Source organism: Triturus cristatus, chromosome 5_2, assembly GCF_964204655.1.
Source record: "Triturus cristatus chromosome 5_2, aTriCri1.1, whole genome shotgun sequence".
NCBI classification, from domain to species: Eukaryota; Metazoa; Chordata; class Amphibia; order Caudata; family Salamandridae; genus Triturus; species Triturus cristatus.
In genome coordinates, this window is record NC_140588.1 from 790,375,341 (window position 1) to 790,402,505 (window position 27,165).

The following is a 27,165-nucleotide window of genomic DNA, read 5'->3' on the forward strand; positions in this document are numbered from 1 at the left end:
ATACACGCTTATTATATGATGAGTAAGGGATGTGGATCTTTTTTCCCCTCACCTAAAAACGCAACATAGCACCTATGTGAGAGCAGTGTCTGTTTTGATTAATAAACGACTATCTTTTCAACTGTACTCTATCCACACTGACACAGAAAGCAGATCTCTTCTAGTGGCGGGACACCTGCTAGGGTACAGCGTACAGTTGGTAAATATCTACGGTTCAAATGTCGATGACCTGGAGGAGTTTAACCGAAACAGATAGAACAGGTACTGGCGGACCACATTTTGTTTAAGGCTGAATCTTGATATACTCTTAGACGCAACTTTGGACATCACATAACAGACCCCATTAGGCAAATCCAACTCTAGGCCCATTCTACGAGACATATGCAAAGCATATACACTAGTAGATACCTGGTGCCAGCAAAATCCTACCAACTCTGCCTCCACATTTCATTCAATGTAACACAATTCTTGGGCACAACTAGATTACTGACTTCTATCAGCCACGCTCATTCCCTGGCTTACCTACCACATACTCCTCATTCCCCTGTAGCCCTGCCCTTGCACATTCCCAGGGAGGGGGGTGTTCAGCAACATTGGAGATGCCCGAGCATGGTGCTCCACAATAAACAATTCCCCTCTGAACTCCGAGCTGCTATTATCAAATACTTCGAACTCAATAAGGGTACTGCGTACACACGAAGGTACCTGCATCCCCCAGCACGCAGGAGTACTGCGGGACATACGTAATTCATTGGCCCGAATAGGGACAGAAGTGGTGACATTAGACAAACCACAGCCCTACTGAAATCTGCGGAGTACCTGCTGCGCCGGGCTGCTTTGCTTGCGGATTTTAAAGAAACTGCTGAGAGGGAGGCCCTTTACCTTGAGAAATATGCCAAAGCTCGAAAATGTGGGAAGGGGGAGAGGCCGGGACGTACATTACCTCGACTACTACAACCATCCAGGGGTCAGGCCTACAGAGACACGATGGCACTCGTGTTACAGATGCAATGAATTTACAGGCAAAGTTGCTTGACTGTTACACTAATCTATTCACTTTCCGCCTAGGTGGAAGTGACACAGACACACCCATTTGCCTAGAGAAAGTGGCTATGGTCTGGCCTACGTCTACACACTACCAGTTTCTTAGTGAACCTTTCACAGCTGAAGAGATCACTCAAGCGATGGATGCAATAGATGGTTCTAAAACACCCGGCTTGGAAGGCTTTACAGGGGCCTTCTATAATGCATATAAACCTATATTGGCGCCATATGTCCTATAAATGTATTCTGAAGCACTAGAAAAGGGTGTGCTTCCATCTACTCTCTGTGAAACCGTGATTATGCTGCTTCTAAAACTGGACAAAGACCCTTTGAACTGTGGTTCGTATCAACCACTATAATTGTCAAATTTTGACAATAAAATTCAGCAAAGCTGCTAGCAACTTGCATTGCGTTATTAAAGAAACATATATCACCAGCACAGTGGTCAACACCAGTTAATTTGCACAGTCTTTGCAGAATCTCACCCACAGCCTCAGCAGTGGCCGCATTATTAGATGCTGAAAAAGCGTTCGATTCAATAGAATGACCATTTTTTCATGCCAACCTCCGTTAAATGTGATTCCCCTGCGAGTTTCCATCACTCATGGCTCATCTTTATGCGCAACTAACTGCCCGCATTAGGTTCAACAGCAAGCTGACGTCCCCGTTTACAATTTCACGAGGAACAAGACCGGGGCGCCCCCTTTCGCCATTGTTGTTCATAATAATGATAAACCTGCTGATGCAACATCTTCAAATGAGCCATCTACATAGGGAGTTATAGTTTAAACCCAGCCTGCTCGTGGTCACGCTATATGCCGAGGATATTATCATCTATGTGCGGCATCAAGCTAAAAACTTAGCGCCTATACTCCATGAGGTCACTCGCTATGGAACGCTATCTGGTTTGCATAAAAACTGGACCAAGTCAGAAATATCCCCCCTGACTGCAGTAACCACACACATTTCCCTTGAAGTGGTGCGATACATTGGTCCGCCAACTGAGGATTCAAATCCATAGAGATGGAGACCAGATCATACGTCTCAACTATGGACCGGCATTAGATAAATTAGCTGCCCAGGTGGAAAGATGCATCCACCTTCCTCTATCAACAGTGGGCTGTATCACTATCATCACAATGGTGGAATTGCCCCAAATGTTGTACCTTTTTCACAACATTCCCATCACGTTAACCAATGCTTTTTTCACAACACTCCATCACAAGAATGTTCTGGGGGGAGGGGGGGGCAAACAACCCTGAATAGGTTAGGATACTCTGGTATTCCCATACAAATATTGTGGCCAGGGACTTCCCCATATGCACCTGTGCTACCTAATGGCGCAGTGAAGTTTTGCCTGACATTAGTACCATTCGTACGTACGAATACCATACGCTAGACGCGATCTGGCTGACCCAACCCCTCTAAAAGTACTATTGCCAATGGGACTTCCACAAGATCCGCAGAATGTACAAACCTTTTCTATGACCAGCTGGGCCTGCCAGAGATTGCTCCGTCTGCTGGGTGGAAAAACCCTGTATTCACCTGAGATACCTCTGGCTGCTAACCTCAGGCTGCCCATAACGCAGGAGAAGCCAGTAAAACGCATTCTCCTGAAATACTCACTGCACACCATTGGAGATCTTTTCCCTGACTGACACGTTTTCCCGCACAGAAAATACACGTTTACAGGACGCTCTCTATATGGACCATTTTGTGTTACAGAGGCTTTAGAGGGCACTCAGAGCACTAGTTCCATCATACCCATTGGCGCCGGAAGAATTTGTACCACTGTTTGACCTGGCTTCCTTGACGTGGTTCACCTGACCTTTTGCGTCTACCTCCTGTATTTTTGACTGTGTGCTGTACTTCGTCTTTGCTGGTTTAGCTACTCTGGGCAGTTTGCCACTGCTGATCATTGCCAAAGTGCAAGTGCTCCCTCTGTAAATTGTGGTGCCTATTATTGTTCTGGGCTTCTGGATTTTGTTCTTGCTTCAGGAAACCGCCAAGAACTAAGGTTCTGGAGGAAATCGACGCTTCGCCCTCCTTTTAACTGAATTTTCCAGCACAGCTGTGCAATAGAAATTCCTGACGCACAGCCCCGTGCGGCATAAAAATCAACGCAGCGTCTGCTAGCGGCTCGAGAAACCGCCACACGCCGAGTCCTGTGCACTGATCTCCAACACCAAACACCAACTCCAACGCAAGCCCTGATGGGCGGCAAGATGAATCGACGTACCGCCGGTCGACAGCCGGAGAGATCGACCCAGCACCTGGTTCGCCATCGTCCCAACACCTCCAGCGCATCTGGATTTTCTGCGCATCGCACCTGTGTACCTAATCTACAACAACGCTAGGGCCGCAGTAAGAAACTGATGCTTCACCTCCCTAAAAAGTGAGAAGCCGATGCATCACCTCCTTTCCAGTAAGGAACCGACGCACCACCTCCCCTGTGTGGCAGTAAGGAATTGACGCATCATCTTCCCTGTAGCAAGGAACTGATGCATCACCTTCCCTGCGGCTGTTTTTACTTGTATGTTTTGAGGCATCCTAGCTACTTTGTGCTGAAAGTAACGCAGCCATAATTTCTTATGTACAGAACTGTTTTACCTATTAAAAGTCATAGTTAGGTATCTGTATGTATTTCTGCCGTTTTGATCTTGTTTGGTTTAGATAAAGATACTGTTATATTTCTAATCTCGTGTGGTATCCATTTGTGGTGTTTTCACTGTGTTTAGTGTGGGTTATATACAAATGCTTTACACTTTGCCTCTGTAGTTCAGCCTGACTGCTCTGCGCTAAGCTGCCAGAGGGTGAGCACAGGCGAACTTAAGTGTATACTTTACTCATCCTGATTGGAAGGAAGGGTCCCTACTTGGACAGGGTGCAAGCCACTGCCAACTCGAGACCCCCATTTCTAACAACCACTAACATTGATAATTACTGATTGGAAGGGGACTGGTTAATTTCAAAGCGGTATCATGATATTTTGAACCAATTACCTGCTCACGACTGGGAGAAAGTGGCTCTGTATATACTGTTCCTTAATAGGTACAGGGTGTACAGAGTCCACAATCCCCCAGGGTTTGACAGAGGTTAAAGTTAGATATAACCTTACTCTCTAAAGTGGCAGCTTGGTCGAGCAGTAAGGCAGTATCAGAGGACAGTGTAAAGCATTTGTTGTACACACTCAGTCAGCAAATGGTCTCACACACTCAATAACTGAACTCTAGGCCAATGGTTTATATCTAAAAAATATATGCTTGTTTTATTTTAGAACCAACACTTGGATTTAAAATATACTTTCTCAGAATGAGATGTTTCATATAAAACTTTTGCAATATGCAATTGACTTTTGTAAACAGTTACAAGTGGTCGCAATAGGCAACTCTATTTTAAACACAACAATGCATTGAGCTCAATGGAAAATTCAAGTTATTTGCAACAGATTACTTTTTAGATTACTTTTGGAATTCCAGGACTGGATCCTAGATTCAGCCCTGGGTCAGTACTCAGAATCAAGTAATGAAAGTTGACTTAATTACTGTAATGATTTTTAAACAATATTTAGCTATTTTAAAAGTTGACACTTAAAAAATATTTAAAAGAAAACAGTCAATGATTCCCTATGGAAGAAAATTCAAGTTGCAGGTACAGTATGTTCTCGTTACTTTTGTAATCCAGTACTGGGTGCATAGACTCGGTACTGGGACCTATATCCAAAACAGGTAAGTAATTACGTTTTCAGATATTATACGATTTTTGAAGAATATTTAAAGATTGCAGAAATCGACACTTCGAAGAAATTTCACAGAAAAACAGTCAATGATTTTCTATGGAAGAAAATTGGGTTACGGGTAAGTACAGTGGTAAGTATTTTTCAGAGTTAGTGCTGGGCACCAAGATCCAGCACTGGGAGCTCACCTAAGAGCAGGTGAGTAATTTTGTTTTCGTTACTCGGCTGATTTTTGGTGAATATTTTAAGATTTGAAAAGTCCACACTTAGAAGAAATTTCAGGAAGAAGCCAGTAAATGTTATCCTATGAGGAAAATTGAGTTATCGGTTTAAGGGTAAGTACTCGACTGGCAGAGTTGAGGTTCTGGGCATAGACTCAGGGGTCCCCCAGGGTCAGGTAGGTACAGTTGGTTCACCCTCAGCGACTCTAGGGCGGCCGGGTGCAATGTTATCCTATGAGGGATAGGGGGGCCTTGGTTGGTGGCTGCTGACTGGCAAGCCACGCGGCTGTGGGAGCTGGCCTCCTGGTCACTTACTCAGGGCAAGTGGGGAAGTAGGTAGGTGTAGAGTTTTCACTGCCAGGGCCACTCGGGCGGCTGGGTGCAGGGTGCCTTTGAGCCTTCGGGCGCTCAATTGATTTCAATGGGAAATCTCCGGTTTAGAAAAAGACTGCAAGCTCGGGGACGAGGACTCTTCAGGTGCCACCACCACTTCAAGAGGTAAGTTGGGTAGTTGGAGGATAGGTAGGTACCCCAGGATTGGGCACAGGGAGCCGCGGGGCGCCACGTGCAGGGGTGCCTTTTGGTGTTGGGAAATCTTACCCTCTGTTGATCGTGGTAGGGGGGGCACCTTGTTCTGAGGCTGCAGGCTTCTTCAGGAGTGTCGAGGGAGGTCCTTGGGTGCCGGACTCGGGGTCACAGTCGCCGTGGGGTCGTCCTCGGGGTCTTTGTTCACTCCGGCACTGGCCAGGCTTGGCTGGTGCAGAGTGTGCTGGGTTTGCGGTTCCGGGCTGCTGCCAGGGATTAGAGGTAGGTTTTGAGTAGAGCCTCTACTCATGGTAGTCCCAGGGGCTTAGAGCCATAAGGTAGCCAGGTCCTCTGGGGTTGGTGAGGTTGCTGGCCACAAGAGATGCCGGGTTGGAGCAGGAGCAGGTTCGAGGGTCGACAGGCCGGTAGGGCTGGGGCCAAAGCAGTTGGTGTCTTCCTCTTTTTAGCAGCTGCAGGGCAGGTCTTCTTTCTTCTTGCTCTTCTTTGTAGTTTTGAATCTGGAATCAGGGGAAGGAAGATTCAGGGTGCCCCTAAATACTAGATTTAGGGGCGTTACAGGTAGGTGAAGGGCAGGGACCAATGGGTCCCTGTCCTGGGGTGGGTACACCCCCTATCCTGCCTCTCTCCTGTGGGATGGGGGCAGTAGCCTAGTCCTGATAGGGTAGGGCTCCCCATCTTCAAGATGGCGAGAGCCCGGCGATGTGCTTCACCTCGCCTCCCCCACCTGAGGGGTGGGGTTGGCAGGCTGGCACATCCCCTGACCTTATTTGGGGTTTCCGGCCAAAGCTTCCCGCCAGAGTGGGGGGGTTGTAGTGGCCTGGGGAAGCTCACAGAGGCGGCATGCCTTTGAAGCTTCCCCCTGCCCATCCTGGGGGAGGAGATTTAGCACCTCGCCCAGGATGTGCATTGTTTTTTTTTTTTTTTTTTTTTGGAAAAAGTTTTTATTGAACAATAATTCGGTTACAAGTATGGGCCTACAACCACCCGGGCCGGCCGCTAGGTACATAGGGAAATATACACATATCAAGGCTGCAATCCGTTCCCAGGGCACTGCCCCGCAGTGGCTCAAGATAGTCCTCGAAGAACAGCAAGCGTCCGTCCAACAATAACAGAAACAAAAAAGAAAAACAATAAAAAACAAAAGGCGAGTTACGAGGGATATCAGTGCGGTTCAGGCTCCCCCCGGGAAACTCCAGTCAGAACATTTGAGCAATCCGCTAAAGAGAGGAGTACCGGGAGGCCGGGAACGGAGGGGGGGGGGGAAGGGGGTCAAGGGAGATGAACGTCCATATGTGGTTGTTACAAAAAGCGCTAGGAGCCGTCAAGGGTCAGGGGGACATGGCGATATCAGTGTCTACCAGGGGGGGCGTACAGATGCCTCCGCGATACGCATTCCATTGACCCCAAATTCTACCCCATGCCCCCGGCTTGCCACGGGCCACATACACTGTCCTCTCCCGAAACATACACCAGTCCATATTCTCCTTCCATACTGACACGGTGGGCGGCCGTTGAGCGCCCCAAAGTTGCGCTATATCCCTTTTGGCAATCATGTTCCCTAGGGCCGCCCATCAGGATGTGCATTGTTGCAGGCCCAGGAGAGCAGGGGCTCTCCTACCCAGGGGTCCAGCAACATGTCTGCTGGGTGGCAGCCTAGGCACCCTCAGAGCAGAAGTGGATTGTAGGTTAGGTTTAAGGGGGCACCTCTAAGATGCCCTCTGGGGTGCTGGGTACATTAAATCCCACACTGGCATCAGTGTGGGTTTAATGTGCTGAGAAGTTTGAATACCAAACTTCTCAGTCTTTAGTGTTGCCATTATGGTGCTGTGGAGCTCGTGTTTGACGAGCTCTCAGCACCATGTACTCTTAAATGGCAGCACTGCACTTAGTGCTCAGGAATGGACCTGGGCACTGTAGGGGCACAGGGCTCCTGCTCCTGTGCCCACACCATTGGCATAAGGCACCCAGCTAGAGGGGTGGCTGATGTATGCCATGGCAGTGTAGGTGATGGGCATGGCACACAGGGATGTGTCATGTCGACTTTGTTTTTGTCTTGCACCCAAACACTCAGCCTGAAAAGGCAGTGTGTGTGTGTAAGGGTACAGGGCCTCTAAGGGTGGCACAAGGAGTGCTGCAGCCCTTAGAGGCCTTCCCTGGTCACAAGGCCCTGGGTACCTAGGGTACCATTTACCAGGGGCTGACATGTGGCCAGGGTTTGCCAATTTGGGTTTGGTTTGTTTTAGGGAAGGAACATAGGCCCTGGGCACCTGATTGGCAGGAGTCCAGGGCACACTCAGTCAAAGTACATTCAGCAATTCAGCAAAAAGTGGGGGCATACCATGCAAGAAAGATGGCACTTTCTCACAACGACTCAAAACTTTGGACTGCCTGGGAGACAGATCTCGGACACCCCTTAACAGATAAGGTTTGGCACAGTTGCCGCATGCAGACAAGCTTAGTACCCTTCAACCATCACCAAAAGATGGTACGCTATACATTTTTATGATGAGCGTACGTTACAGTGGCTAAGTTAGCACGCACAGACCCAAGTTAATGATCTGATTGGCCGAAATGCAGGACATCGCCAGAAGACTATGCACACATGACATGAACTTGTGATAAGATCGCCACATACTGGAGAGAAATCTTTGCCAAAGTTTCTCTTAAGACCCACACGTCATAGAACTCTGCCTCTTACTGGCCCTGTTGAGCTATGTACACAACTTGTATGTTCCTAAAGAAGCGGAGAACCAAGATGTACCGCTACTACGCTCCTTTTCGCGAATGAGGGTTTTTAAGTTGATTACCACACCTGACCCTGGTATTACAGGTACAAGTGATCCATTCCCCTTTGATAATTTATGTACACAACTTGCCTAAATCAATATGCTGAGGTGTAGCAATTTCCCTACTACTTGCCAAGTGGGAAGTTGCCAGACAATAGGGGAACAACCATCTTCCCACCTCAGAAGCATGGATCCAAAGTTTAATGTACTGCAACACCCAGCAGTGAGCTTTATGCTTCTCTCCAACCACCAACCTCTAGACCCAGAGATATCTAGCAACCACCGAGGGACTACCTACTCACAATCGACTCCCCTGAAGAAGAAGAATGTTCATACCCCCACCCCCCACCCCAACGCGCACTTAATGACAAATGGGCAAAACACACAAGAGGTAAAGCTTAGAGAACAGTCTGCTATACTGAACCACTGTCAATTGTGAGGTTTTTACTTTATTACTATCCTTATATACTGGTGAATGTCACTGCTATGTAAAATCGGCTACTATTTCTTTTATGCTTTCCTATATAATTACCTTTCCAATCTACCAGAGGCGGGAATGTGAAGTGCTATCTATAGTGCTGTGAAAAATCAAAAATGAAGTTAAAAAAAAAGATGTAGAATGGAAGCTGTATAGATGCTTAATATTTCCTTTAATGTTCAAACACATTTTTCAGGCTAATCTCATGGATAATATAACATGTAGAGAGAAGGACAAGGCGTGTGATCAAGGTCCAGTGCCCATGCTCCTTCAAAAATTAACAGGTATAACCACAACGGGGGTACTTATTCCTAATTAGTAAAGAGTTTAAGAACAGTTGGTATAGGTATTGGTGAGAGGGATGTTCCTTAATATGAAGTGATGCCCTCACACTCCCATGTGGGTGTCATGCTTCATCATCTGGCTTTTTGCTCCTCGTGGGACTGACGCCGCAGTCAAAGAGGGCTCTTTGTCGGAGATCTTCTAAATAAAACAGCTGTGATGATGCGTGCAGGTGTGTGGAGCTGATGAGTGGGTGTGCCAGTGGTCTAAAACTACCTAAAGGGTGCCCAGTGCCGAGTGTATGCGGGAGTCCCTTTGGTAGGATTAAAAGAAGCAAAAGGTGGACGGTCAGCGCCAAATTATGAAACGTGACTGTCTGGTGAGTGATGAACGACAACCGTTTGATTTTACTTGGTCAGGTTGACATGTTTCACGCCCTAGTGGGCCAGCAGGGATCCACGGCGCTTCTTCAGGACCAGAAATAGATGCGAACCTTGCCCTGAATCAGAGCGGGTGTCAAGGTGCAATCAAATGTAACATTCCCTGGTGGTTAAGCATATGGTCAAGAATGTACCTGTGATATGCTCACCCTATCATGTTTCCTAGTTCAACCTAGAGATTAAAAGGGAAGAGAAAAAAAGAGAGAACCTTAGAATACATTTTTCTGTGTCATGATTAGTACAGTTGCAGTAGAATCATGCTGCAACATTTCGTTGTATATTGCATTGTCATGGTATAGCCTATAAGCATTACATGCAATTCTACCAGCATCGGGTGCCACCTGTATCCATGTACCGTATGTTCTACAAAGGAGATTGCTGTAAAGCATACTAAGACAAACTAACACTTGAAAACATATTAAAAAAAAACCACAACACTCCGTGCATTATTTTGCATAAGATCCGGTATTAGTGCTGACATTCGTAATTCCTAAAGAAGGCTTGTGGCATCTCTTACCCCCAAGAGTAGGCCTACATGTGCCTTAAGTCTAAGCAGAGGACCGCGTAACTACTGCGGTTGTCAGTCTGGAACAAAAAACAGACCGGTGCCAATGGGAACAAGCTCATCATGGTGCTGTCTCAGTACTCGCGTACACCACGCGTCCTTAAACCGAAAAGGAGTGGAAATCCAACCCAATCGCAGTACAGAGGTCACCCTGTTTCCTCCTTATTATTACACTTTAGAGAAGGTTTTCGGCATTCTTTGGGGCACTGTAGTCGCTCTGTCAATAATGAGAAAAGTATCTGGTTGTACTTTTTTTGTTTTGTTGCTTTTATCTATATTTTCTTACCAGTGTACCATGGAACTGTAGAGTTATCAGCTATTGTCTCCAGCCCCAGTATTCAGATGCTTTGCCTCGAATTGAGACAATCACATACAGGTCTTTGCAGTCTACTGGAAGTCGATCCCTTTGCCTAGTGAAGGAGACCACGTGCATCCTTGATTTGATGTTTCCAAACTAAGCCTACCATGCTACATTTTTACCCTCATGTTCTCTGCTGAAGGGGTTTTCTCCACATTTGAATGCTCCAATGCAGATCTATGATGTTAATCTGGACAATTAATTTGAAAACTCAGTGGAAAATTAGGCCTCTGTTAAGTTTCCCATCCGCAGATCTGAACACAAACTCCTGGACATAGACATTCTATGTTGCTTTTCTATGAAAGAAAACTGGTGTACCGATGTCTGTCCGTGCACACATCAGGGAATTAATCAATTGTTTATGACTTCAGGGAACATTCGTACAATGCAGGACCAAGACTACAGGTATATACCGTTTTTCTTAGTATGTTAAACATCGACCTGATGTCCCATTTGTGTGAAATGCTAGTAGTGGTTTACCTGGTTTCATTAATTGCAGTTTGTAACTTAATGATAGTAATCTCAGCAACATTCTTTTTATACACCTTGACATGCTCCCATAGGGTACTCCAACATCGCACTTTAGGCAGAACATAACATACATCCAACGCTGCACAGATAAGTGTTATAAGCATAAAGCTAGCTATCTTGCAGCTTCTGACAGCCCAGAAGTCAAAGACCACCAAAAATAAACAACCAACAGGATACTTTAAGCACAACCCTGTCCAAACGCCCATTTTAGGCGAGGTCTATTAATGTGTGGCTTAAGACGTTGCCATCAAGGTAACCATCCTTAGTCACACTTCTAACAGATCTCTTTAGACTGCACAAGCCTCGTACAGGAAGCATAGGACAGATATGACATATAATTGGATACCATGATGATCACTTTACTCCGTGATAACACACACACATACCCCTGCAGCCCCTATACCCCTAATAGATCTGTGTAATTCATCTTCAAGATGTGTAAGTAGTCGGTGAAGATGTCAGGATTTGGTCCTCGGATACGAAAAACCATATATCCACATCTCAATGAGTCTCAAAAAATAAACCATAGCTACTTAAATGAAAGCCAAACAAGACGTAAATCTGTATGGCGGAGAGGCCGTAACCGTCACTGAACATGCCTTGTACTAATGGCAGCAACCTAACCATTTCAGTTGTTTGATGAAATTTACAAGATTCCTGGTCCTGAGTTGGAGTTCTTCATTTTTACTTTTTAGGCCGATCTTGGCGCAGCAAATCTATTGTTGCAGCATTGGATGATGTACACATATAAATTACGTAAATTGCAATCAGTTTGAAACCATCTCACCGAATTTCATCTTTGCAGGGATTCACTAGATGTCTGCTTTAGTTGGAATGAGATGCTTGTCTCCTGCTAGCTTTCCATGTTTGTTTTCTTTCTCCAATTTACAGATGTGCTCATTATGTCACTATCCAGGAGCAACAATAGGATGTGAAGTGAAAACGTGTCAAAAAACATATCATTACTTCTGTGCATTGCATGATAAGGCCCAAATCAAGGAAAAAGCATCAGATGGTGTCTACATGTAAGGCTCTTTTGTAAAACATTTCTTTTCATTCTACATCACTTTTCTTAAGTCACATTAGTTTTCTGCCATGCCTGCAATTCATGTTTTTAAACGTTTAATATACAAAGTGACTTCCTTGTGAATCAAATGATTGTAAAAGTTGTTTTGATAGATAAAGTGATAGCCATCCCAGTAGCTAATGAAGCTGATGCAAGCGATTGTAGTAATAGAGTGAGAATATGCAGTGGCTTTTTTTTTTTTTTTTTTTTTTTTTTTTTTACAAAGGTAAAAGCTTTGCTTTAAAAACTTTCTCAATAAATTTACAACTGCTTTATTCACAGGATTTATTGTCGAAAGCACAGGAAATCGGCACATAACTCTGAAGGTAAAAATAAAAAATATATGTTTGCATGTTCTCTAAAAATGGCCTGTTTACTTTCGTTAAATAGTCATTTTGAGCGAAATCTTATTTTGCCAAGTTGTATATTCAGTACATGCAAGAATCCCACCACCTCCTCGCCACAGCGTGGACAAGGGGCCAATTCCCTGAGACCATAACGCTTCAGTCTTTCTGGGGTGTAGTGTACCCTGTTAAGGTATTTGAAGTGGATAAGTCGCTGTTTACCATGTAGTGAGATACGTCTAGTCATCTCGTAACAGTATCTCCAGACTCCATTGTCAATATGTGTGCCTAGTTCGCCTTGCCAGTCCTGTCTAGACTTATTGAATGCAGCTATCCTAGCACCTTGAGTATGGTTATAAATAGCAGCAACTAGTTTGGGAGGAGGAGGAGATCGTAAAATGCAAGTAAGTGAAGTGATCTCCATAGGGTCCGCCAAATCTTCACCAAGCGGGTCTCGCAATGCGTGTCTAGTTGTATGAAAGTGGCATTGCTCTAAAGGGGTGGGTGCCTGTCCCTCTGTAACTACATCGTCCCACTTACGCACCTCACTGTCCAGAAACAGGTTGCCCATCTGCGTAATACCTAAGCTTTTCAGAGCGACTGCTGCCTCTCTGTCGTGTCCCGTCAGGAACCAGTGGCACCACTCTATCGGTATCTGAGGAGAATATAATAGTGCACCTGCCTGTCTATTTGACAAGTTATTTCATGCATTTACTGTAGAATTTATAGAATCCAATATCCCCGCCCTTCTGGAGGGAGTCCGAAATAACATCTGCGGGAGCGAGAAAGGGTTAGCAGCAACCGCCTCAATGTGCAGGTGTGGCAGCTGCTGTGTCTCTTGTACCCAATATTGAGCCTGTGAGCATTGTGCTGCTCTATAGTACAAATCGAAGTCCGTTGCATTAAGTCCCCCCATCGAGTATGGCAGCGTCAGAGTATCCACCCGAACTCGGGGCTGCTTTCCAGCCCAGGCCAGTTTGACAAGTAAGGATCTAATGAATGCCAGTGTCTGCCTAGGAAGAATCATCAGGATATTCAAAAACAGATACAAGAATCATGGGTGGACAATCATTTTCATTAATGAGATGTGCCCAATCAACGTGAGAGGCAACCGAATCCATCTATCAACGTCTTCCTCCAGATTAGCAATAGCTCTCCCATAGTTCTCAGAAAATACTACACTGGGGTCATTATGCACCTATATGCCCAGGTATCGCAACAAATCTGTGGACCATTGTAATGGAAAGTTGAGCTCCACTGGGGTCATGGCAGTGGTTAACGGGGAGATAATAGACTTTAACCAGTTTACCTTAAGGCCTGATATGGCGCCAAAATTCACTACCTCTGTGAGCACTGGCGTAAGATTCTCCCCTGGATTTCAGACATATAACATGTCGTCAGCATAGGTGGAAAGAATCAACTGGGGAATCCCAGGCCTCTGTGTCTATGGTATTCCCTTAGACCACAAGCTAAAGGTTCAGCAACCAGGGCATAGAGTAGGGGAGATAGCGGGCATCCCTGCCTGGTGCCCCTGGCTATTGTAATAGTAGGAGTAAAACCACATTTCCAATCCTGACCCTAGAAACAGGTGGATAATACAGTACCACCACCATTCGCATAAACATTTCTCCAACTCCAAGTCGTCTGAGCACTGCTTTCATAAATGTCCACTCAACCAAGTCGAAAGCTTTTTCTGCGTCTAAGACGACTGCAGCAGCCTTGACCTCTGGATTAATGTTCTGAATAGCTCCAAATTCCATTCTGAGATTATAGGTGAGGCATCGCCCCAGAACAAAACCAGCCTGCTCTGTCCCAACCAGCATAGGCACGATAGGGGCTAAGCGATTAGCCAATATTCTAACAAATAGTTTGGTGTCTACATTTATTAGTGACAAAGGTCTGTGAGAGGAGCATTCGTTTGCCGAATTCCCTGGTTTAAGGATCGCAATTATCAAGGCCTCTCCCATAGTAGGTGGCATTATATTAGCCTCAACCCTCTCCTCAAATAAGGTGGCCAGGTGTGGTATCAGTAAGTCCTCAAATGCTTTATAATAGGCTACAGCCAGGCCATCCGAGCCCAGGGCGCTGCAGTTCCTCATAGACTGCAGAGCTGCTCGAAATTCAATAGAGCCATCAGGTACTCTCTATGTGAGTTGGTGAGTGTGAGAAAGTGCCCTCTTTCTGCATGGTATGCCTCCACCTTTTGCTGATTTGCTGATGTTCTTTGACTGAGTGTGCCCTGGGCTCCTGCTAATCAGGTACCCAGGGCATATGTTCCTTACCTAAAATTGCATTGAAACCTAAACCCACTTGGCATCTCTGGCCACAGGTCAGCCCCTGGTAAATGGTACCACATGTACCCAGGGCTCTGTGACCAGATGAGGGCTCTAAGGGCTGCAGCACTTACTGTGCCACCCTTAGAGGTCCTGTACCCTGACACTCACACACTGCCTTTGCAGGCTGCGTGTCTTGGTGCAGAACAAAGTGAAGAGTCGACATGGCCCACATCCCTGCGTGCCATGCCTACAAACCACTGCCCTGGCATAGATGAGTCACCCCTCTAGCTGGGTCCACTATGCCAGTGGTGAGGGTACAGGTGCATGAGCCCTGTACCCCTAAAGTGCCACAGTCCATTCCTGGGCATTGTAAGTGCAGTGCTGCCATTCAGAGTATATGGTGCTGGGAGTTTGTCATTACAAACTCCACAGCACCATAATGGCTACACTGAAAACTGAGAAGTTTGGTATCAAACTTCTCAGCACATTAAACCCACACTGATGCCAGTGTGGGATTTAATGTAAAAAGCACAACAGAGAGCATCTTAGAGATGCCCCCTGAAACTCGACCAACTTCTAGTGACCCGACTGAGTGGCTGCTTATGCTGCCACCGACAGAGATGTTTCTGGACCCCTAGGTCGAGACCCTGTTGCTCTCGGGGGCTTGAAACAATGCACATCCTGGGACGAGGTGCCAAACCTCCTCCCCCCGGATGGGCAGGGTTCAGGAAGGGGAAGCTTCAAAGGCATGCTACCTTTGTGAGCCTCCCCAGACCATTTGCTACTTTCAGCAACTGGTCCCCACTGGTTCTACCCCCCACTTTGGGCGGGAGAACCGGCGGGAAAAACAAGTGAGGGAAAGAGGTGTGTCCAACTCCACTCCTCAGGTGGGGGAGGCGAGGTGAAGCACAACTCTGAGTCCCCACCATCTTGAGGATGGGGGGACCCAACCAACCAGGAGCAGGCTCATGCCCCCTCCCACTGGAGGGTGGCACAATAGTGGGTGTACCCACCCCAGGGAAGGGACCCATTGATCCCTGCCCTCTACCTACCTTTAACGCCCCTAAATCTAGTATTTAGGGGGCACCCTGAACCCTTCTTCCTCAGATCCAGAAACGACAAGAAGAAAAGAAGACGGACCAAACAGCCATGCAGCCAGCTAACAAGAGGAAGACGCCCACTGACTTGGCCCCAGTCCTATAGGCCTGTCTCCCCTCGAACCTGCTTCTGCGAAATCCCGGTGTGTCCTGCAGCCAGCAACCTAAAAAACCCCGGAGGACCTGCCTGCCTTCACTTCCAAAGACTGCTTCTCCCGTGAACACTGGATTTGTTCAACTGCAACCTCTGGCAGCAGCCGGAGACGCGAATCCAGCCCACTCTGCACCCGCCTCACCTGGCCCAAGCTCGAGTGGGAAATCACCACGAGGAGGGCACCCCGACGATTCTGACCCGAGATCCGGCGACCCCATACCTGACTCAAGCCTCCAGCCGACGCCTGCAGTCTAAATCCAGAAGGTCCCCCTAACCGCGACCAGGAGCTGTTAAGAAGATCTGACCCCTATAGGCACCCCTGCACCCAACGCCCCACAGCCCTGTGTGCCCAAACCGACGGTGCCTAACCAACCCCTAACTTCTCAACTTACTCTCGAAGTGATGGTCGCACCCAGAAGTCCTTCGTCTCCCTGCCTGCAGTGCTTTTGCAAACCGAAGGTTCACCATTGAAAACAACTGGGCCCCCGACGTCGAAACAGCACTCTGCTCCTGGCCGCATCAGTGCCGCTGAGGGTGCACCTTTTGTTTAAAGCTACTTTGTTTCCCCATTTTTCCTGACCTAAACCCTAGGAGCTTTGCTCCCACAACCCAGTGGCCTGCTTGCCAGCAGCCACCAACCGGAGGACTCCTATCCCCTATTGGATAACATTGGGCCTCAACACTCTGCACCCGGCCGCCCAAGTGCCACTGAGGGTGTAGCAAGAGTGCCTCGCTGACCCTGGGGGACCCCTGAGTCTAGCCCCAGAACTTTAACTCCCACAGTCGATAACTTACCTGTGAACAAATAACCTGTTTTTCCTCCTTAGGATAACATTGACAATTTTCTTCCAAAAAGTTTTAAAGTGTGGAGTTTTGAAATCTAAAAATATTCTTTAAAAATCGCACGAATACCCAAAACGTATTTACTTACCTGCTTGCAGAAAATGTCCCAGTGCTGAAACTAGGTATCCAGCACGGAGTTAGAAAAGTAACATAAAAAGTAACTTACCTTTAATTTACTGAAAAAGCCTATTAATTTCAATTTACCGTATTTGCTAAGTATTGCAACCTACTGCATCCCCTGTAAATCAAACAGAAGTACAATTCCTATTGCATTTTCAAACTGTTCTACATTCAGCAACTTACTACTGTAAAGTATTTAATGCTTACCTGTGACAGGCTTGCTTGGTTCTAAAAATAAAACAGTATATTTTTTATACAAAAACAATTGGCCTAGAGTTCAGTTCTTGAGTGTGTGAATTCATTTGCTGACTGAGTGTGTACATCAAATGCTTAACACTGTCCTCTGATACTGCGTTCCTGCTCGACCACTCTATCACACCAATAGAGAGTAAGGTTCTATCTAACTATAACCTCTGGGGTCACCTGTACTCTATACACACTATACCTTATTTTGGTGTAGTATATATAAAGCCAGTTTCCTACAGTAAGCCATGGCAGCTTGATATGCTCGAGGTAGTCCTTAATGCATTCATCGTCCGGATCTAGCTTTGAGCCATACAGTTGTGTGTGATATCTGCTGAATTTCTCCGCTATAAGAACTGTCTCGAGTATCAGATTCCCGTCTTCCCCTAGTATTTCAGTGATAGCGCCAGATTCCCTTTTACGTCATTTAATAGTAGCCAAAATCGCCCTGGGGCGCTCTCCCTCGCCATAAGCTCTTGCTATTGCATACTTGCTCATATGTTTTACTTCACTATCTGCTTCTTCCTGATAGTCTTTCAGGGTATCTCTAATGTCATCTAGAGTGTGTGGCTCTCCACTTTGAAGGTATGCCTGCTGTAGCTCCGCTAATCTCTTTTTCCAGAACCTCTAGTCTATTTCTAATTGATCGGAGTACCCTTGCGTGCTTAGAGATGGCAACCCCTCTGATAAAAACCTTAAATGTTTCCCAGATAGTACTGAACCTGTCAACTGAGCCTATATTGTTAACAAAACATTCTTCAGCAGAGGTGGCTAGGTCTGCCTTAAATGCAAAAAGAACAATTGATGCACAGAATGCAGAACAATGTCTTACATTCACCCCAGTACAGAGATCTGGGCCGAAATCCATCTTTTTGTTTTTCACCATTCCAGTTTCTGACCCAGCCATATGCAAATCAGTCTTGACCCTGCGCCCAATGGGAACAGTCCAGCTCGAACTGCCAGGCCAGGTCCTTCCTGGACTGGATACAAGCATCCTAGGACCGGATTCGGGCTTTCAGCCCGTATCCGCCAAGATAGCTTGATACCAGTGGCATGGAGTGCACGGGACCCACGTCTAGGCATACCCGCCCCACTCTGGGTGACAAATGCAAAAAGAACAATTGAAGTGCAACTGTACAGAAATGCTTCAATCGTGCAAGCCCTCTGGGGTAGTGCGCAACACCTATTGACATACAAAGAAAATGGGACACAACCATTGCGTATGCCTAATAATTCCAAGGCAGTTGCGTAGTCTTGAATGTTCTGGTTGCGTGAGGAGCTATGCTTATTCAGTATGTCTAGTCCCAACAGTTAGTCCAAGCAGGAACATTGTAAAAGTTACTCCACCTCTTGTATTGTTCTATTTCTTTTATATTCAAGTGGGCCGGTGGCCCATTCAGCATTCTCCGAGCCCACAGTCACATCCCACCATACCTCAGAGGGGGATCTCTTCTCAGACAATCTGCTACTTTATCAATTACTGTCACTGCTCTTCTGTCTCCGGGGGTTCCACCCTCTGGGATGTAGGTGAGCGGGGAGACTCCTGGCGAGATCTGCCTCCATCTTGCCTGCTTTGGGTCAGAAAAAATATGGGTTCTGCCATCTGCTTGTATGCACAATTTAGCTGGGTAGATCATGTTGTTCTCTAGATTAAGGTCACAAAGCTTGCGTCTAACTGGGAGAAAAAGCCGCTGTACTTCCTGAACTTGTTGCGTGAAATCAGGGTAAAAGGAGATTTCCATACCTTCGTATCGCAGCATGCGCAGCTCCCTGGCTTTACAGAGGGCAGCATCTCGGTCCCTATAGTTGAGCAGTCTCGCAATTATAGGTCTTGGAGGGGCTCCCGGGACCGGCCGAGGCGTAAGGGAGCAGTGTGCGCGTTCCACAATAAATACATCGGAGAAGATTTCTCTGCCCAAGAGCGAGACTAATAGTTGTTCCACAAACAGTTATACTAGGGATATTTGTCTCAAAATCCCCTGCTTTGGCCTGTATCGATTGCAGGAGCCTGTCCATTTTACTATGCGCCAGCAAGCTTGTGTTCAGGGTGTCTTCAGCATACGAGACCCGTTTCTCCACGAGATCAAGCCTTTCTGCGCATTTGTCGAGATGCTCCGACATTCTGTCCATGCGTCAATTTTCTTGTCAATCATGGACAAGCTTCTTTGCATAGCTGCCAGGATTTGTTTTAATTCAAGGTCCTCATCCGGCTCTCCCGCCTCCGAACCAGATTCAAAAGCGGCCTTGTCTGCATCCTGCTCTCTAGCTGATTTCTGCGGCTCAAATTGCAGTTTTGATTACGCTTTATTGGGTTTCTCCATGGCTCTCTTTAGTCATTCTGCCCAGCTCTTGGGATAGTCTACTGGGTGGGGACAATCTATCCGCACCTTGCTATTTCTATGCTTTGTCGTGTAAGCAGTTTTCAGGCTCAGGGTGTTGCAGCTGATCTCCCCGATCGAAGTGGCCTAGTAAGGGGAAGCTGCACAGAAATCCAGTGTATTGTTAAAATCTCCGGGTTTAGAGCTGAAGATCCTAGGCTGTATGCCTACCCCATCAATTATAACACCAGAGGGGGGACCACTGAGTATTGCCTAACAAGTAATTTGGTCCAGACCTCCCCCGCACTGCATCAGTTTATGAGATCGGACTGAGCTGGGCTCTGGCTCCGTTGCAGTTGAGTCACGCAGATCTGGGCTGGGCAGAACAAGGACAGGCCGCAGAGGCAGGCCGCGCTTCCTCACCTGTGTCTCGGTTGCAGCTTCAGCCCGACCTCCCCTCTGCCCGAGTCCTCGCTACAGCTCTGTCGGGGATGTGAAGATCTCTGACCGTTCTGTTCAATGTCGCTTCAAGTTGTTTGCCAGTGGCGCCTCGTCTCCGTAAGAAGCGCACACCTCAGCTTGGAACGTCAGCTGGCCTGCTCCAGGCCCCTCCTTCCTCGCCTCGCGTTCCGACAATTTTCCTAGGCCGCGCCGCGGCCGCCAGCCAAGATCTGTCTCTGCCGTTTTTGGTGTGTTTAATGGCTCGCAAGCTCCTGTGCCGCAACCAAAATGACGACTGCTCTGCCCCAAAAAGTATTCTACCTTTTATGTCACCTGATGCTGCAGGATAATGAAGGTTATTATTGCAGGATTCCGGGAGCTTACTCAAGTGCGGCCATGTTGTAGCCCGACAAGCTCCTCTCCCATGTGGGGCCCTGGTAGTTATGACAGAATACACTGTGTGCGCTGCCAAGTTCCAAGCAACCAGGGGAAAGCAGCCTGTTTGGTTTGGGCAGAGCGTAAGGCTCTGACAGAGATATACTGCCTGAAATTAGAGCAACCTCTAAGGCGTTAAAGGAGATGTGCTTGAGTTGGGGAATAGAGTCCATACTGAGGTGGAGAACATGAACTGACAGGTCGATTGTGAACGATTGCAGGGACACATATCACATCTCGAGGAATATCAAATAGTTCTCAATGCTAAATGTGAAGATCTGGACAACTGAAGGGGACATTTTTATATCTAGGACTGATCGATATGTGGAGATATTGTCACCCTTTAACTTTGGGCCGTTCACATTTCCTCAAACGCACAATACCTCTCCAAGACTAAGTTATATTCTTGTAACCATAAGGCTTCTAAATCTGATGAGAGCCTGGCGAGGTCAGCAGATGATGTTGGATCACTTCATGGTTATTGTCATGATGAACTGGCCCATGGGGATAGTTGCTGTGGCCACCAGTAGGGCAGGACATCCTCAAGATGGACCATTGATTACGATTCTATGATCACTGACTCCGAGCCAGACGATGTCGCCAAGAAAGACGATCCACTGGAACGCAGATACATACACTGGGAGCTATGCACTGATAACGAAGTTGAAAGTCTTCAGCTGTAGAAGAAGTAGCACATTGAAATAAGAGTAGGACCCGTTTTGGGTTTGGGGGTGTCTTCCTCCCACTCCCTTTGCTGGTTGAGATCCACAAACTGGGTAATGGAGATGTAGCCGGCCCAAGTGTGCGAGAGGGAGTGGAGGCCCCGCCATACATTCTTAAACTCTCATATGCAGCCAAGGGCAAGAGCGGCATACACACCATTTACTTTCTAATTGGTTTTCTTGTTTTTATCTTCTTTGTGTTTTTTTGGGGAGTTTGAGGAGGTAATTCTATGACAAATGCTTCATGTTGCAAAGTATTGAGAAGAAGGGGTGCAGTTAGTCCTTCAGGGTCAGAATACACCAAAGAGGGACATTTCTTCGTTCTGCCAAATGGGCGAATAATTTTTTAATACAAAAGAAAACTGTAATGTGAGTTTTCTGCTGCTGTCTGATGTTTTTTTTTTTTACAGTGGCTCTCTCTGGATTTGACGGGGGAAAGAGAGCTGGCAATATTTATAAATAAGCACCTCCTGTTTGTTCTAACCGACATTTGGGGGAATGTTGATGGGAGATGTGTGATGATTGACAGCACCCTCTATGACCAACACCTTACAGTTTGTTCTGTTTATGCACCACCGCCATAATGCAAGAGCTTCTTATTAAGATTGATCCTTTTGGAAGGCCCGCTAATAATGTACTGGGTGGAGACTTCAGTCGCCTGTCTGGTTGACTACACTTGTGATAGATCAGGTCCGCCCCTTGCAACAACCACTACATCTCATTCAACAGATCTTCTCAGGTAAATCCCCAGCTCCTACCGGATTACCAACAGAATTTTATAAATGCATCGCCGGTGCAACCGCTCCTAGAAATCTCACCATAAGTATGTGAGGCACATATAACCAACATCCTTAAACCAGGCAACCCGCTGTGAAAGGCAGGATTCATATTTCCTAATCTATCTAAGAGACTCAGAAACAAAAATCCTTGCAAAGAATCTGGTAACTCACCTCACCACGGTGATAAATGCTCTTAATCACCTGACCAAAGTGGCTTTATGTCACACTGAGCAACTAGACATAAGCTCTGCTGGGCTTCAAATGTGCTATCTCTGGGTCATAGGTTAAGCATTCCCTTAGCGCCGCTCTCTTTGACCTCAAAGGCTTTCAATACTATCCCCAGCAATTAAATTGTTATGCTTTAAGAGTATATAGGCTTTGGAAACTATTTCATGGCTTACACCTGTATACTATACACAGGGCTCAGTGCCCAAATAGGGGTCAGTGGGACTTTATCATCTTCGTTCACATTAGAGATGAAGGTACAACAGGAATGCCCCCATCCTCTTTATTGTTTGCAATTGATCCTTCGGTCCATCAATCCGAGATAATTGATGGGTTTCGATGGTCAAAAAACCTGTAGGATAAAATATTGATGTATGCTGACAACCTCCTAGTCTGCTAACCAACACTTCAACCTTAGGCCCCTTAGTGCAGACAGTAGTTTGTTTGGCCAGTACTCTGGGCTGAAGGTTAACTAGTCTAAGATGAGAATTTATCACAATTTACTGCTTGACTGTGTGTTTTTGATGCATGATTGTTTGAGATGGGCTGTAGTAGGAGACTTCCTACATATGATCTGCGCCTGTCCTCATCCCATTTCTAATAGGCGATCATTTGCATATTCCGTGCCATACTGAAATGGCCGATCGATCTGCACCCTAAGATGGTTTTATTAAACATACTGGATGAGAGTTTCACAGGAGATGAGATAAAATCTCATGAGGCTGGGTTTCACACTGAGGAAAGGAGACCTTGCGCAGGACTTGAGGAGGCCAGCACTTCTCCGTATTAAAGAATGGTATGGAAAGATGCCACAACCCTTGAGATTCCAAAATGTGAGACTAGGAGCTGTCCACAAAAAACATCGCAAATCTGGGTGGCCGGTAAGAGTCCCAAGCAGATATGATGAGAACTAATGCTATTAGATCCTTGCTGTGAGTGGCATCTACTTTTTGGTTGTAGCCAAGTGTAACGTAAAGAAACTGTTCGAGGCATGTGTGCTTTAGATACACATGCTTTGCATACTCCTGCCGTCTAGTGTTTGTTAGATTGTTTTTTTACGCCATTGGGTTCGGACGTGTATTGCTGCACTCCTGTTCGAAACCGTTCTTCAGGTTCCACCTGGCGCGCAATCCTCTCTACCCTCAGCAGTATTGTTCCGTACGCGTTTCTCACTTCTCCGCGTTTTGTTTCGACAACGGAACCGACTTTTCGATCTGAAAGCTTCGTAGACGGCCTTCTGGCCTAACTGCGCTGAGTCAGCTCCCCGTCGATGGATCAGACTCCGTTTAAATTCTCCCCGGGGTGCCAAGTACCCTGGCACTGACTCACACGAAGTGTGCAACTTGTGCTTGTCTCCAGAGCACAAAGAAGAAGACTGTGACGCTTGCAGATCGTTCCGATCAAAGAAAACTCTTCACGATCGTCGAACTCGACATCGAGAGATGCAGCATCAAAGCTTGTACATACACGCCGGACATCTTCGGTGAAGACTCCGGTCAGGAAGACGTTGGAGCATCCGCGGCAGAGGAGGAGGGAGCCCCGTGACATGAGTACCGAAGACCCCTTGCCCCCACAAACTTTTCCGAAGAAACACAAGGCTTCGGCACGACCTCTGCATTCTGGCCAAGGTCGGCACCTTTTTGTTACAAACTTTAGGATCCACACACAGGTCATCACAAACACTTCCCATGCTTAAAGGCATGATAAAACACGCTGATGTTATTTTTAAGCCCCCAGTAAGAGCATGCATATAGGGTTGACAAAAAATATAAGGCTTCCCCTACAGACCCCATATTTATCAAGGTCCAATTGCCATTAGATTCTCTGGACATCCCTATACTACACTTACTCACTCCATTCTCACCCTTTTACGGCAAAACAATCTAACAATGGAGTCTATGACCATGCGCATAATCACCGAAAGGAGGAGTCACCTTACCTCGTGACTAGGGAAAGACTTCGTCGAAGAAAAACAACTTGCAAACATCCGGAACCAACACTACATGGCAGGAGGATGCAAAGCATGTGAATGTACAGCTTTACATGCCAGGAACAGATGCTTACTGGGTAAGTAACATTATCCTTATATAGAATAGTATTACACTGTTTATTAATATTGTGTGATATAGACCCAAAATGCATATATTAATGTTGTTTTTCCTGTTTTTCTTTATTCACAAGAAAGAAAATGTATTTAAAAAAAGTATAGAAACTCCACTAACAAGAGAAGTTTTGAGAGCCATTAGACGCCGGAGGACTGCTAAAGCCTCTGGCCCCCATGTTTTTACTCCCACATTTCATAAAATCGTAGCAGCCCAACTGGCCCACCTACTTACAGAGGTACATATTATGAGCTCTGAAATGGGAAAGATTCCACCTTGAGATCTGAGACAGCAATCTTGGTCTTCTTGAAATCTAGGAGGGACCCGTGCTTCATGCGGTTCCTATTGCCCATTAATGCTTCTGAATATCAATTCCAAAATGGTCCCTAATTCGTTAGACAGCAGATAACCTGATTCTAATTTTTGCCCCCACTGATCAAACGTGCGTCATCAAGAATGTAAGAACTTTTCAACAGAATTTGCTCTTAAGGTCAACCTCCATAAATCCTAGAGCCGGATGCAAGTAGGGGTTTCACATTTCTGCAGAGGTTAAATAATTTTACACCATTTAGCTGGGCTTGAGACTATCTGACTTTTTTGTTTTTTTATAATATATTTTTTATTATTTAACAAACAAAACTAAACATCAGCATTTGCAACACCATACAGGAGGATCAGATCAATGGGCATCAGCGGTGCAGAAGGCAATACACAAGATACAATCATGCTTAATGGAAGGTCTAGGGCGATGGGGGATCGTCACATGCAGGGGTTAAGGGGGGCTGACAAATATCTCATCGATAGGAGTTCCACAAGCCCCACACACAAGACCATTTTTGGGGACATCCACGTGACACATACACAGTCTTCTCTCTAAACATTGCCCAATCCATGTCTTTCTCCCATTCCCGTGCCGTGGGCGGATCCGATGCCTCCCACCGCTGAGCAATATTCCTCTTGGCAAACATTAACCCCAGAGTCTCCGACCGCATCAAGCAGACATTCAAGTCAGTCTGCTCCCAAATGTTCAGGAGACACCTACAGGCCTCCACTCGGAGCTGCGCTGACAGAACAGTATTGATAATGTCATGAACGGCTCGCCAGTAGGGTAGGATCTGCGCACATTCCCAAAGTATATGAAAAAAGGTCCCCAGCTGGCCGCAGCCGTGCCTACAGGCTCCCTCTTCCGCCCTTCCCATTCGTACCAGTTGGGGCCCTGTTACATAGACCCGGTGAAGGATTTTTAATTGGACGAGACGGAGACGAGCTGATATCGCTACAACCCTGGGAGAGAAGACTGCCTCCTGCCATTCCTCATCGTCCATTTCTATGCCATCTCTGGTCCACTTCTCCCGAAGAGCCAGGAGGGGATCCGAGATGTTATTTACCAGTTTTTTATATATCAAAGAGATGGTGCTGTCAGGGAGATGGCCATCCAGTACCCTATCTTCCAGTGGGGAGGATTCCGGCAGCGTGGTCCCGGGCAGTAAATGTGTGCAAAGCGCGTGTCGAACCTGTGTGTATCGGAAGCGCACAGATTCGGCCAGGCTATACTGCTGCTGTAGCGATGCAAAATACTTGATATCAGATTTATCCCACAGATCCCCTATGCATGCAATACCTATGAGATCCCATTTGTCAAATCCCTTACTCTTCCATAGATCACCCAGTTGCTCGGAATCCCATAGCGGTGTTGCGAGCGTCAACTTCCGTCTCCAGCCTAAGCGATTGGTGGCTGCATGCCAAACGTGTACTGAATGGTTAGTGGGGCCTGTAAGAGGCTAGCGCCGAGGCCTAGAATAAAGGGCTCTACTAAAGGTCCCAACCGGGAGGAGCCACCTATCCATGTTATATCCCGGGTCCCATGGCTGAACATATGTGCAGTGGTTAATGGAGGACAGATGGGACGCCCAATAATACAATCGTATGTCTGGGAGGCTGATGCCTCCGTCATACCAATTTAGGGAAAGCTTGCCGAGAGCAATGTGAGGTTTACCGTTCCACAGCAAATCCCGATGGAGGCTCTCGACCTCTCGGAAATATGACGGTGGTATCAGATCCATTGAATTCTGAAGGGCATACAGGACTCGGGGGAGAGACCTCATCTTAAAAAGGGCAGCTTTCCTTAGCAAGGAGAGGGGGAGCGCCTTCCACCTGGCAATATCTTTGCGCGGCTGAAGCAGGGGGGCCGAAGGTTGCGAGAATAACGAAGAGAGGAATCTAGACTGAGAAAGATACCTAGATGGTTAAACCCCTCGGTGCAGATTTGCAGTGGGCACCCACGCTGTGGAATCGGGGACTCACCCGCCACCGCGAACAGGAGGGACTTGCTCCAGTTTATGGAATAGCCGGAGTACCGTCCAAAGGTCGTAAAGATATCCAAGACCACTGTCAGTGATTTCCTTGGGGAGGACAGGTACAAGAGGATGTCGTCCGCATAAAGAGAAATCCGGTCCTCCCAGTTTGGGGACCAGCGCATACCCCTTACACACAGGTCCTGACGTATCCACGCTGCCAGCGGTTCTAAAGCTAGGGCAAACAGCAGCGGGGACAGGGGGCAGCCCTGACTGGTCCCTCTGCCAAGCTTGAAGGCAGTCGACTTCTTGTTATTAACCATCACTTGAGCCATAGGTTGGGAATATAGTAACTGCACCCACTGTATGTATTTAGGGCCAAATCCAAATTTCTCCAACACCGCCCAAAGGTAGGGCCATTCGATGGTGTCAAAGACCATGGCGGCGTCCAGGGATACTATCACCGCCGGTTCCGATATTGTGGCCGCCCTGTTATGGTGCGGTATGAACCCTGATTGGTCAGGGTGGACCATCCTGCCGCTCCCATGTGACCTGGTCCCCTTGAGGGACAACTAAGTTTTATACTTAAATTACCACAAAAATAAAACATAACCACAAACCCCCCCCCCCCTCCCCCCCCCCCGACATCCTGACAGTTACATACTACTAACAGCTGTAAACTCAACTGGGCATGTGCGAAGGTAGAAGATACTAAATAT

General features: G+C 46.8%; 1 protein-coding gene across 2 annotated transcripts in view; it reads left to right on the top strand.

Annotated features, from left to right (window-relative positions):
* The window catches only part of PHF6 (PHD finger protein 6), a 402,720-nt gene that overhangs the window by 51,599 nt on the left and 323,956 nt on the right, over window positions 1–27,165 (top strand). For both annotated transcript variants that reach the window (XM_085607909.1, XM_085607910.1), the window contains exons 4-5: window positions 11,879–12,012; window positions 12,336–12,379. In XM_085607909.1, the coding sequence (XP_085464035.1) occupies window positions 11,879–12,012; window positions 12,336–12,379 (178 nt within the window). The remainder of the gene's footprint in view (window positions 1–11,878; window positions 12,013–12,335; window positions 12,380–27,165) is intronic.